At 41.6% G+C, this 14,171-nt stretch overlaps 1 protein-coding gene across 1 annotated transcript; it reads right to left on the reverse strand.

The window, feature by feature from the left end:
• Window positions 1–1,334: 1,334 nt before the first annotated feature.
• On the reverse strand, window positions 1,335–13,962 carry LOC113409234 (polycomb protein EED-like; the record flags this gene model as incomplete). The annotated part of the gene is made up of 6 exons (XM_026662931.1): window positions 1,335–1,626; window positions 4,086–4,167; window positions 4,264–4,389; window positions 5,311–5,376; window positions 6,354–6,446; window positions 13,810–13,962. Coding segments are annotated over 6 exons (630 nt in total), but the record flags the coding sequence as incomplete, so codon positions are not given.
• Between the last annotated feature and the right edge of the window lie 209 nt (window positions 13,963–14,171).

Below are 14,171 nucleotides of genomic sequence, written 5' to 3' on the forward strand. Positions count from 1 at the left end.
TCACAACTAAATTTAGCCTTTACACTAAATTTGGTGCTTTTTGCTGACCAGAAAGGTATGGTGTATCTACATACATTTATTTAAGGTATTATATTTCTTAATTAAATAAACAATAAGAAATGAACTATGCATTTCTTATTTACTAGAAGATGATTAAGTTTTACTTGTGAATTGTGTCAAACTCTATTTGGATGGAAGTTAAAATTCAAATTAAATGCACAAGAGAACATTTCAAAATGATTTCTGTTAGTTAAATAAAACTACCTTAAATGTTCTGGTTACACAAGAAAAAAAGTTTTTCAAAACATAACATGTTTTGCATTTAAAGCTAACTGTTTTATTAAAGCAAAAGAAGTACTATCTGTAGTTAGTGAATTGAACTGGACTAGCTGAACAACCTGACATGAAGAAAACATTCTCTCTACACCTGAAGAAGCTACTGCTGTCAAAAGCTGGTGTAGCACTTCAACAAATTCTGGTTCTAGGTGCTTAGCCAGTGACTTCCACCAGTTCAGCACTATGACTTTCTTTAAAACTGCAGCTGCAAATATGTATTGCTTAATATTAATCCTTTTTTAACAGATTATAGTAAATTTAGGCCTTAAAACATGTAATAATTTCAAATTTTAAATAGGTTTACTTATAAAAATAAAGCTGTTAAAAAAATTAATTACATTTTTATATAATCAATTTTATCCACTGTTAAAATATAAGATAGTGGGAAGTCTATTCTAAATATGGTTGCAAATTTACAGAAAAATTATAAATATTTTAGAGATTTAAAATATTTAATTGGCACTATGGCTTGTTTGTTTTTCTTTCATCTTTAGCCTATTTAAGATATTTGTATCCTGCCTACCACCAGAAGTCAAAAGGAATCACTCACATCTGTAAAATTAAGCACAGGTAGGATAAGGGCGTTAGACTGCAAGCTCTTCAGGGTAGGGATTGTCTTTATTCCATGAAAAGCTATGCAATCTTTCACACTTTAAGCTATATGTTATAAATGCAAAAACTGCAGGATAAAGCTATTTTAAACTTTGGTTGCTTCATCCAATCACCTACTAAAACTAAATCTTTTAAACATTAGCGTAGCAATTCACCAGTTTCTCTTAGCTGAGAGAACTCATCACAGGGTGAGGTCAACTTGGATACTTATAGTTCCTAGAGGCATTCATTAGAACAAGGTGTTCATAGAGAAGGGCTTTGAACAATTCCTTCCCATTTCCCTCCAGCACCACTCTTTAATCCCACAGCGTCCTAGTTTGTTTACCTTCAGGACATGTTGCAAAATATCCAGTTTCTCTAGAGTTTGAGTGACGCAGGTGTCCAGTTTTTATGGACTGGGAAGTATTTTAGTGCTGATGTTGTGTAATCTTAGAATTATATTAGCCTAAATGTGTTAAAGTGTTCAATTCATGTACTTTGGGTTTGCTATGCACAATATTTAAGCCTAAACATGATTCAAAAAGAGAGAGATATTGGGATTCCCGTACATAAGGCTGAAGGCACTACCCTACAGTTTTCCACTTACTGCACTTAAGACCTCATCCCTGTGCCCTTCTACTCCTCCAAATATTGCAACCAACGTATCTGTTTGGATGTTCCACAGTCTCAGTGCATGATCTAGAATAAAAACACAGAAGCTGACAGGTTAACCTTTATCATCCATTTGTACCTGAATAAAGTTAATGTAGCCACCTCTTTCAAGAACAGGAATCCCACAGTAGCATTTATAATGCATGAAAAGTATGTTCTTCCATTACTACAAGAAAAAATTGTTTTCAGTTGAATGTTAGTATCATTTTAACACTACTCTAGGTATGGTTGAGAAAGTTTTCATTCTAATGATGAATTCCTACCTAGCCTATTTTCAGGCCTTAAGTCAGAGGTGGGCAAACCCAGCCCTTGAGCTCCCGGCCGGGGAGGCTTTTACCTCTCCCCCACAGCCTCAGCTCGCCGCGCCGCCAGCATTCTGGTCCGCCGCTCCTGCCAGGCAGTGCGGCTGGCTCCAGCCGGGCTGCGAGCTCCTGCTGCTCTGAGCGGCATGGTAAGGGGGCGGGGAGTGGGGGGGGTTGGATAAGGAGCAGGGGGTCCTGGAGGGCAGTCAGGGGACAGGGAGAAGTTGGACAGGCGTGGGAGTCCCGGGGGGGCCTGTCAGGGGACAGGGGTGTGGATAGGGGTCAGGGCAGTCAGGGGACAGGGAGCCGGGGGGCTTGGATAGGGGGTGAGGCCTCAGGGGGGTTAGGGGCGGGGGGTCCCGGGAAGGGGCAGTCAGGGGACAAGGAGCAGGGGGGGTTGGATGGGTCGGGGGGCAGTCAGGGGGGCGGATGGAGAGTGGGGGCCAGGCTGTTTGGGGAGGCACAACCTTCCCTACCCAGCCTTCCATACAGTTTCGCAACCCAGATGTGGCCCTCGGGCCAGAAAGTTTACCCACCCCTGCCTTAAGCCGTTTCCCGGTGGAGGGGAAGGAAAAATACATTTCAGCCAAAAGTTAATGTCTCATTCATTCTCAGCTCAATGATGATTTTATATTTTGGAGTGTGCACTAAAAATCCCTTCAGTCATTTGAGTTATCCAAGTACGCAGGAAAAAGTGCTTTTCACTCTTTAAATTATTCAGCTATTATTTTGTGCTCTGTTAAGCCAAAAAAAGGTTTTTAATACACTGTGGACTGAGGGCAGAAATGGGCCATAAATTACATGCAACTTCCACTGAAGTCAGCAGGGCATGTCTAGCTGTTTCATAAGACAGAATTTGGTGCCAATTTTCAATGAAGAGCCACTGACATTTAAAAACATCAGGTTTAGAAAGAACTGAAAAGATTTTATGGTTCCACTAAAGTACAGTACAATATAAGATGGATGTGTCAGACTAGTTGTATTTTGCTTCCCCTTTCTCCCCCCGACTCTCTCCTTATCTATATTGGAAGTGGCCAAGAAGTTCTTGGCCCTCCATCGCTACCACTGTCAAATCATTGTCTGGTAGGCAAAATTTGATCCAACCATCATACAATAGTGTGACTGCATGATTTTCCCTTCTTTAAAGTTCCAAACTATTTAATTACAAATAAAATAAACTCAAAAAATTATGGTTCGCACAACTACACCACACTATACACAAAGCTGCAGGAATCACTTTCAGTTTCTCGACTCTTGTTCTTGAAGTCTCATCCACAACACTGCACAACTGTAGGGTGTTCTGCATTTAGAACAGAATAAGTTTTTAACTCTAGCACTTGGAAAACTTCACTCTTGTGAACACACAGTCTTGCTTTAAGTTAGTCAAGTTTAAGAGGTTATGATTGGTTGGATAGTCTAATCAAGACCATATGAACCATCTCTCCTTTCACTTCCTCCTAATTTATACTCGAGTAAGTGACAGGAGAATCAAGCTAAGAATTTTTTTCCATACTGAAAGTAGTGTGCACCATGTAGCCAACACCACTAGATGGCAGGACAACTCAGCATATAAAAAGTTTAAATGATAATCACAAAGCTCCATCAATGCCCAATGGTTTGCACAACTGTCACACCTAACCATGGATGTTTTCTTTCTATCTACAGAGACACTGTCTGCAGTCCCTTGGCATCAATGGATGCAGTTATGTCTAATACAGGCAGTGGGTTTCATCCACACATAAATCCAAATTAACAGAGTAAATTTGTTCTAGAGTTTCAATGCTTAAAGTTGGTTTCAGGATATGAGAGAGACAAGGTGGGTGAGGTAACATCTTTTATTGAACCAACTTCTGTTGGAGGAAGAGACAAGCTTTCGAGCTTCACAGAGCTCTTCTTCAGGTCTGGAAAAAGAGCTGACACTCTGGTTATCTCTTCCAGACCTGAAGAAGAGCTCTGTGAAGCTCAAAAGCTTGTCACTTCCACCAACAGAAGTTGATCCAATAAAAGATATTACCTCACCCATCCTGTCCACCTCAATTCTTAAAGTGTCACACATTAATCTTTGTGTTCTGATGGGGTTTAGCTACTCTCATTCACACCCAAGACCACCTGCATGGTATTTAAAAAAAAAAAAATTAAGTAGATGGTTCCTAAACAAAAAAATAAGAAGCTAAACTTTCATACCTTTGCTTACAGACAAGAGGAGATTTGGATCCCTTGGATGAAATTTCAGTTCATTGATTGCATTTCCATGACCCACGTAGTGCTAGGGAACAGATTTCAAACATAAAATTATTTCCCCCTCTCACATTGAGATACTTAGAATAGATACAATCTGCAGTTCGAAGCAGTGACCACTCACCTTTATGCACTGCATTGTAATGGGATTAATTATTCTAATAATACCCCTTGACCCAGCCACAGCCAGAAGAGGGTGACTTGTATTGCTATCATAGGTCCATGCACAAGTATAAAAGTTCTCATCTGCCTAATAGGTGCCATGTTAAGGACTACAGAAGCAGCTGTAGCGTTTCCTTCAAGAGAATAAGGTATTCATACATTTGTTTAGAAGCACAGTTGCCGTTTTGTAAAAAAGCTCACTAGAGTATGGCCAAAGATAAGCAGATTAATATTTATTCTGATTTCTAAGCTTTCTAAACTCCACTCCCTCTCCTGTGCTTGTTTCTCTCCTTGCTGCTCTTTTTGCTTCCTCAAGCTGCACCATACACCTGAAATGCCCTCTGATCTATCAGCAATTTCTTCTTCAAAAGGACTCACGTGGTGGGACTAAATGACTAAAATGAAGGTGAGACAATAATTTATTAGCCATGTAAGTGGTTTAAGCTCAGGACTGGTAGCCAGGAATTCCCATTTCCAACCTTGGCCCCAGCAGTAAAATAGGAATGCTACCTACTACATAGGGCTGCTAGAAGACTGTAGAAGCTACAAACATGAAACCTGTTATACAAGTGTTAGCGCTGGGAGGCATAAGATTATGTAGAATCTTGTTAACAATGTTTTATATAACATGTTTCATGATGCTGCATTTGTAATATTAGAAAAGTAAAGCTAAAATTTGTGGGATACAGGCAGGAGTTTGGATCTGAAGTGAAGAATGTTCATTATCAACAGGTGTTTACAGTATTTTATCACAGACAGGTTTCAGAGTAGCAGCCGTGTTAGTCTGTATCCGCAAAAAGAACAGGAGTACTTGTGGCACCTTAGAGACTAACAAATTTATTTGAGCATAAGCTTTCGTGGGCTACATCCCACTTCTTCGGATGTCTCTAAGGTGCCACAAGTACTCCTGTTCTTTTTATCACAGACAGTATAAGAGGGAGTAAACAAATATTTCTCATGTTAGTCCTACTAAAAAACCATTTTATGACCAGCTGCTTTAGAAGGATACGTCAGCATCCACGTAAGACTGCAATAAACGGATTTCTCCTTGGGAATGACATTCATATAAAGTAACCTGGAAAAAAAGGTTTAATGGATTATTAGTTTCATGCAATATGGCATATGATTTTCACATTCATCTGTGCAAATTGAAGGGTGTCTTGTTCTTTTACCACACAAGTCCCATCTACTATCTGTTCCTTAGCTGAATGTGGAAGTGGTTTGATGCAAAAGCATTCATGTGTCTTATCAGACTAAATGACTTATTTAAACATTCCTCATGGTGGCACTTCCCAGGGATGAAGGCTGCTGACAGGCTATACCATATCCTGAAATAAATACAATTAGCACTAACCTAACTTGTTACTTCTATTCGATATTGACATGTCATTCTATTGTCTGCTTTAATTTCTTTGCAAAGAACCATGGCCCTTGTTACTTATTCCTCTACATTAGTTAGTGCTTGTGATAACTGCCGCACTGACAACCTTGGAAAACGAAGTTCTCTTATTTACTCATAAAACAGATATTCAGAGCAACTCATGCAGTGCTCTCTGTTAACTATTTCTTAAGGCTGCTGCTAAGTGAAGGTCTGTTCACCAAGAATCCATCAACTCATCTCACATAGGCCACTAATCTTTACTTACTATCAGTACTTGGCACATTGACACCAATAAAGATGCTTCTTTCATCCTGCTGTACATCACTTAGCCCTTTAAACATGTTATAGCTGAGAACCAACACTTCACCTGAAAAGAATTTTAGTGTCTCCCTTTCATACATATTCCAACTTCTACACAACTGAAGGAATTTTAGTAAAATATGAGCCTTAGTCTCAAACCGCTGAAGCGTACCATCACACTGCAGTCCACTGGATTCACCCATTTTAAAGTTGCAGGCATTTACAGCCTTGAAAATTGGAGTACAAAACACCACCACAGTATTTTAAATATTGAACACTGGTAACTGGATTGGAGGAGGAAGAAACTAGCATGCAGAAACAGAACCACGTTTAGAGGCAACATGATTAGACAAAAATGAGCATATACTCACTCTGTTGCTGCCTACAGTGGCAAACACTAATGGATCTCCTTCCTTACTGTGCCAGTTAAACTGGACTCCAAACAATGGCTGACTGTGGTCCTCCTGTAAAGGAAAAATAAGGTCAAGGAAACATGTGAGAGAATGGAGACCAGACATTATTTCTCAGAAACTCATGATTTGTGGCAAAAGGAACCTATTTTTGTACAACCTCTTCTCATATAAAAGGGCACTACATTTATAGCCATTTATATATTCTGACACAATATACTCGCTCTTAAAAAAAAAAAAAAAAAAAAGAGTAGCACAGCACATTAACTTGTTCATCTTCAGGGGAGATAAAAATGTGTTCCTCTGCTCAAAGCTTTAAAGGCGAAGTGAAAAAAACCCCACCTCTTATGTACTGGTTCTATTTGCAGCTTGACTACTTGCTTGTTTTGTGATCCTGGGCAAGGCAACCTCTGGGTCTAAAGCCTGGTCCACACAAATTTTGTGCCAGTATAACTATTTCAGTTAGGGGTGTGATTTTTTTTTAAAACCCAAATAGTTATCCTGATACAACCCCTAGTTGGGATGCAGTTATACCAGTATAAAGGGCCTTATCAGCATGCCTTATTCCTTATGGGGATAGACAAAAAGCAATACTGGAATAACTGTGTCCATATTGGCTGGGGGGGGGGGGGGGGGGGGGGGGGTGTTACCACTTTAACTAGACAAGTATAGTTAAGGTGGTACAACTCTCTAGAGCAGTGGTTCCCAAACTGGGGTTCATGAAATATATCGGGGTTCTCAAAAAAAAAGTCTGTAATGGCAGACAGAGCCGTCCCTAGGGATCCCAACCCCCGTGGGGGCCGGCAGCAGAAGCCCCGTGAGGCACAGGGGCCGGCAGCCTGAGCCCAGTAACCATGACTTCCTGGCAGAACAAGTTTAAGCTTTGTTGTAGTCGTGCGTTTTTTGCCTGGACTGCTCAAGACCCAAATGCTTGTGGGAGGAACTCTTTATTTGAGTTGGCTTCGTAAATATCTTCATGCTGTTTCACGTCTGGTACTCCTTGATGAAACATGTAGGAAGCTTAATCGAAGTGGTATGAGTTACAGAGGTGAAATCTTGGAAGAGTGTTGCTGTTTTCATAAAGTAATAACATTAATAATGTAATGATAAATAATGTAATAATAAATAGGGTCATAAAAAAACCCACATTATTTCCAAGATCACTGCTTCTATCATTTATGTTCAGGTAAGGGAGAAAATCCCTGGAAATATTCGTTTTTAGGAGGGGGTTCGCAAGATTTGATATTTTCGTGAAAGGAGTTCGCGGGTTATTAAAGTTTGGGAACCACTGCTCTAGAATAAAGCCTTAGGGCATGTCTACACTTGCCATTTAAAGCGCAAAATATCCCTTTTTTGCACAAAATCCATGGGAGCGTCTACACTTGTTAATGACTTTTTGCAGTGAAACTCAGAAGTTTCACCGCAAAAAGAAAACCACCTTCTCGACAGGCATACAGTTCTTACCGCTATTCTTTTTGCGGTGATGTGAAAGTGAAGATACATTCTTCCTGTGTAAACACCTTTTGGCCTCTGGAGGATATCCCACAGTGCCAAAAGTGACCACTCTGGCCAGCACCTCCTCTGTTCTGACGCCAGGTAAACGGATGTCCGCCCCTCCCCAGTAAAGCCCCAGGACAGCTTGTCAAACAACAGCTGGAGTTATACACAGCTGTGAGGTATACGGGCCCCCCACCATTATTGAGGATGGATATATGTGCATATGGTGTTTTCTCTTTTTTAAAAATAAAAGCACAAAATTTTCAAAAAGAAGCAAGCTTTATTTGTGTGTTCACGATTCTGTACATGTCATCACAGCTACAAGTCAACTAGCACTTCATCTTCACTGAAATTACAGACAGAACCACCATGTAGCACAGCACATGCTGTTAACACTTCCTTTCCCAAGCCCAGCAGCAAAGTTTAATGATTTTCACTTTCAAACTTTTCCCTCAAGGCATCCCGGCTCCTAACTGCCACACGTTGTGCCCCTCTAATAGCCCTGGTATCTGGCTGCTGAGTTTCAGCAGCCAGGCATTCAGCCTCCACACTCCACATATGGGTAAACCTTTCGCCCTTCCCCTCGCAAATGTTATGTAAAGTACAACACGCCGCAATAACCATGGGAATATTTTCCTTACTCGTTTCCAATCTACTGTACAAACATCTCCAGCATGCTTTCAAATGGCCAAATGCACATGTTAGGATATAGATATGCAGGCCTGTTTGCAAAGGCCTATACTTTTAAGAATTTAGGTGTATTCTTATCACTAAGCTAGTTATAGAGGTATAAAAGAAAGAATCAAAATCACTGTCTGCCGGTGTAAGGGTCTTCTCTTACTGTGAGTCTGAGGCCCTGTTCTTAGGCTCAGGCCTCTGGCTAAGCAGCAGAGGCAGCCATAAGCTGGGAAGCGTACGGTCACATCCTCACATTCCAAACTAGTCACATTGAAATAAGGTGCTATTGGGCTGTTAGGAAACGATCCTGTCCTGATAATATCTATCACCTCCAGAGAAAGGGAAGTGCCTAGAAGATTTAAAGGAAACTTAGTTTGATAGCATCCTGTCTGGCAAGAACTTACTTATCAATAGCTGGGATGTGAAATCCTCATTTCCTTGTTGTTCTATCACTGTAGTCCCCATTTCCCTGTCTGGTTCTGTGATTGTTTCTGTCTGCTGTATAATTAATTTTGTTCGGTGTAAACCAATTAAGGTGGTGGGATACAATTGGTTAGATAATCATGTTACAATATGTTAGGATTAGTTAGTTAAATTTCAGTAAAATGATTGGTTATGGTATAGCTAAGCAGAACTCAAGTTTTACTATATAGTCTGCAGTCAATCAGGAAGTAAGGGGGGGATGGGAACAGGGAATGGGGGTACGGGAATTGGAATCATGTTTTGCTAAGGGGGGAATGGGAAGAGGGACACAGGCAAGGCTCTGTGGTGTCAGAGCTGGGAAGGGGGACACTAAGGAAGGAAACTGGAATCATTGCTTGCTGGAAGTTCACCCCAATAAACATTGAATTGTTTGCACCTGTGGACTTTGGGTATTGTTGCTCTCTGTTCATGCGAGAAGGACCAGGGAAGTGAGTGGGTGAAGGAATAAGCCCTCTAACAGCACATTCCACAGCCATTCTGCACCTACTTGCACCTGTTGTTGAAATGTCCCTTACTGACATCTAGGTTTCCAGTGTATGGCTTCATGAGTCATGGCATCAATGGGTAAGATAGGTTTCAGAGTAGCAGCCGTGTTAGTCTGTATCCGCAAAAAGAACAGGAGTACTTGTGGCACCTTAGAGACTAATAAATTTGTTAGTCTCTAAGGTGCCACAAGTACTCCTGTTCTTTTTAATGGGTAAGATAGGTCTCCCAGGATCACAATGGGCATTTCCACTTCCCTGATGGTGATCCACTGACCTGGAAAGAAAGTCCCTGCTTGCAGCTTTCTGTAAAGGCCAGTGTTTTTAAAGATACGTGCGTCATGCCCCTTCCCGGACCATCCAGCGTTAATATCAGTGAAATGCCCACGATGATCCACTAGCGCCTGCAAAACCCATGGAGAAGTACCCCTTACAATTTATGTACTCAGTGCCAAGGTGGGTCCCACCACAGTTAGGGAAGCCCATTTCTGCAAAGCCATGCAAAATGTCACGCACAATACCAAGAGTCACGGTCTTGCACAGTAGGATGCAATTAATGGCCTTGCATACTTGAGTTACCACAGCACCAATGGTCCATTTCCCCCACTCCAAACTAGTTCGCAACCGACCGGTAGCTGTCTGGAGTCACCAGCTTCCACAATGTGATTGCCACACACTTCTTGACAGTGACTGCAGCTCAGTCTGGTGTCCTTGTGACGCAGGTCTGGGGAAAGCTCAGCACACAGTTCCATGAAGGTGGTTTTCCGCATCCAAAAGTTTTGAAGCCACTGGTCGTCATCCCAGACATGCATAATGATACGATCCCACCACTCTGAGCTACTTTTCCTAGCCCCAAAAACACCATTCCACGGTGCTCAGCTCCTCAGTTAATGTTAAAAGCAATCAAATGTTACTTAGGGCATGGCTACACTTGCAGATGTAGAGCGCTGGGAGTTAAACCAGCCCTCGGAGACAGCAGCAGGGAAAGCACTACTGTGTGTTTACATGGTCAGCTGCAAGTGCAGTGGCATGGCCACATTAGCAGCTCTTGCAGTGCCACAGAGAGCAGTGCATTGTGGTAGCTATCCCAGTGTGCAAGTGGCTGCAGCATGCTTTTCAAATGGGGGCAGGGGGGTAGAGTGGGACACAGAGTGTGTTGTGTGTATGTGGGGGGAGAGACAGTGTGTTGTGGGGTGCAGAGAGTGTGTCAGCATGCTGTCTTGTAAGTTCAGACAGCAGCAGGGGGAAACCCCGACATCTGCCCACACACACACACACACACACCCCACCTGCCTCGAGGCAGCAGCAGCAGCATTCCACAGTAATGGTTTGCTTTGTCCCAAATAAGCATGCTGGCTGTGAGAAATAGAGCTTTGAAAGGGGATATCCCCATGCCTGCAAACAATGACAAGAGTGGACACTTGACTTCAACGGAGGCCAATCACAGCAGTTTTTCAGCCGGGGCGCAGCAAGCACTATGCTTCTCGTGGAGATGGATTACCAGGAGCACTCCAGCTGCAGAGTCCAGGCGCTCTAAGTGCCTTGCCAGTGTGGACACCTCAGGAGTTAGGGTGACCAGGGCTGATTTAACATGCTCTAACCTGCAAGTGTAGCCAAGGCCTTATTTCCATTTCAGCAGTTCATCAGGCATCTCTTTGCAAGTTTAAGACTAGCTACACTGCCATGCATGATGTGCAAGGGACAGCTATCAGAGTAGTGGACAGCAGTGCAGGATCCATTCCTGCTTGTAGATGTGGTAGGGAAAGCAGCCAGACAGCCAAGAGTGTTAAAAAATGCAGCAAAAGAAACAAGGAAGTAATAGGGCTGCTGGGACATGAAGCAGCGCATCATGGGGCACTGAGCAGGGACCCAGAACGCCTTCCGCTCGCCCCCCCCCCCCTTCCCACAAGACCTATCGTCAAAATGGAGAGAACTACACTGTGGGATAGCTGCCCTAGAGCACTACTCTCATCCATGATGGAAGTGCTGCTAATGTAAACACACTCTGATGCCTGAGGAATTGAGTACACAAACCAGCACTTTACTTTCACCGGTTCCCTATCACCAGTGAAACTTACAGCGCCAAAAACTTAGCAAGTGTAGACATACCCTTAGTTAAGCCATGCCACAAATGACTTCAATACTAACCTAGGTCACAATATGCCTAGGAAGTTAGCACTTACAAAGTGGATTAAAATCTTCAAATGAAAGGTACTATAAAAGTGAGAAAAACGATTTTAATATTACTAAGATACATGTATATTTACAGGCCTATCTTCTTTTTTGTGACAAACACGGGGGTGCTCTTTAATAATTAACACTGTATTTTGGCCTGCCACTGCCATGGTGTTAAGAGACCATCTGGAACAGCCCAGGCAGGCAAGAGATGTGTCATGATGGTGGTCTAATGACCTTCAAATGGAAGGTATTAAGGGACAATACCAGAACTATTAGTGCTGACAACTCTAGTCCAGCCCCTGAACTGGTTTGACCAGTATAGAGGAAGGGGGGAGGCCAAAGGCCACCAATATTTGAAATAGCTTCCTGGAGAACAAAGAAAGTTGACACTGTTTAGTTGTTTGCAGCTGTGTTGTAGTAGTGTTGGTCCCTGGGTGAGGCAATATCTTTTACTGAGCCAACTTGAGACAAGCTTTCAAGCTACACAGAGCTCTTCCTCAAGTCCTGAAGAGCTTCTGTCGTTCAAAAGCTTGTCCCTTTCCCCAACAGAAGATGGTACAATAAAAGGGCTAACAGACACTCTCGTGGCGGGGGGAGGGAGAGAGACAGGGAAACAGAGAAACAGCCAAAGACCTCCACAGGAACTCACCTCTGAAGTCGTTAATCCCGCCTAGGTCACCATTATGGGATACAGCATAAAAGTTGGCTGTTTTAAAATCAGTTTTTTTCTTTCTAAAACTTTGCTCCAACTGCTATAGAAAATATTTTCTTTTTAAGAAGGCTACTGGTCAATATCACCAGTCACAGATTGCCATGGAGAGAAAATAGGTGCCCAGATCTCAGCATGGTGAGAAATGAATGGTACACACAGGGCAGTTTGGACCTGGTCCTACTGAAAGAGTGAGAGAATTGCGAAATACCACTCTGAAGCAGGTAAGAGCTAAAGGCACAAGACCAGAGGACTCCGGTCATTCAGACACCAGGAAGAGGACAAAGGGTGCAGCTAGCCATGTAATCATGACAATAGGTTAATTTGTTTAAATACATCTGTCCAAATCTGAGTCTGAGTTTAGGAAAAGCAGAAATGTATCTGCAATGATATTAACTCTTACAAGGAAAATCATACAATGCTCAGCTGAGGTTTTGGAAGGTAAATAAAGATAGTATTTTGTTCTAAAAGGCAATGTGTCAGAACAGCTCAAACAACTTACATCAAGAAACTACTGTTTTCTCAGAAAAACCTACTGCCCCATAGGCTATCTATATGCTGTAAATCATCCCAGCACACACTTATTTACTGCTTAACCTTTACGTCTATACATATTTGAGCTCTCAAAATAGTTACCCCCCCCCCAAAAAAGGACATTTTACTTCATTTTTAAGGGACTTTTGACAACTAATTTGTAAAAAATATTATTTATTTTTATATATATATATATATATAGCGCACAAAAACAGGAAATAAAGGTTTGCTTTATTTGGAAAGTTGTACTTTTGTTTTCTTGGCATTTAAACTACACCTAAGGGAGCTCCTACACAAGTGTTTAAAAAATATTTTTAGAGTGTTTTTTCAGACTCAGTCACAACAGTGTTTAAAATTTACAGCAGTGAGTAATAGACACACTTCATGGTTTCCTGGAGGGCAAATGTGTAAAAACAGTAAAAGTAATGGAAAGCAAGTCTAGGAAGGCAGAAATATCCTGCTCCACACATCTCTACAAGATAACGTGAGATTCCATTCCTTTAAGTTGTTTTGGTGATTTTTCACTCTTAAGTGTAGTCTTGTTACACTTTTGTATAGGTCAAAGATGGGTAAAATATATTTCATACCACATGGCATAAGCTATTTCCCTAGGGATCATGAATGATGTCTCCACTCCATATTCAGCATTTAATTATGGTTATTTCTGTGGTTTTCATCACGATAGTATCTGCCCAATATTGCATAATTAGCTTGGAAGGACAGAGAAAGGGAGAAAAAGGATCACCTTCCTCTGAAGCATGAGCAAAGTTGAGATATCAGACTTGATAGTGTCTCTAAATCAAAGTGGTCACCACAACTAGTGTCTAGTTTTCAACCTCATCTATTTGAGCCTTACCTTCAGACTATTTACACATTTAAAGGAGTATTTGCACTTCTTGGATTTCCATTTTCCTTTTCCCCAGCTTTTTCTTCCTGGTGCATTGGGAGTGTTTGTTGGGGTGTCAGGGCGTTCAGTGTTAGTACCACTTTCTATACTAACAGCATCATCCTGAAAATATACAAAATGGGTAGATATCAGTACCTAACTTAAGAAACCCAAATAATGGAAAACTAGCTGCTTTTACATTTTTTTCCACCAATAGGAATACTCTCTGCACACGGACTTTCAAAAAAAAAAAAAAAAAAAAAATGTTCCCACAGGGAAAAAAAAATAATGTTATAGATTTTCTAAATAAAAACAGCATTCTTCTGTAGAGA

This window comes from Terrapene carolina, unplaced genomic scaffold (assembly GCF_002925995.2).
Source record: "Terrapene carolina triunguis isolate 2854851 unplaced genomic scaffold, T_m_triunguis-2.0 Scaffold31378, whole genome shotgun sequence".
In the NCBI taxonomy this organism is placed as follows: domain Eukaryota; kingdom Metazoa; phylum Chordata; order Testudines; family Emydidae; genus Terrapene; species Terrapene triunguis.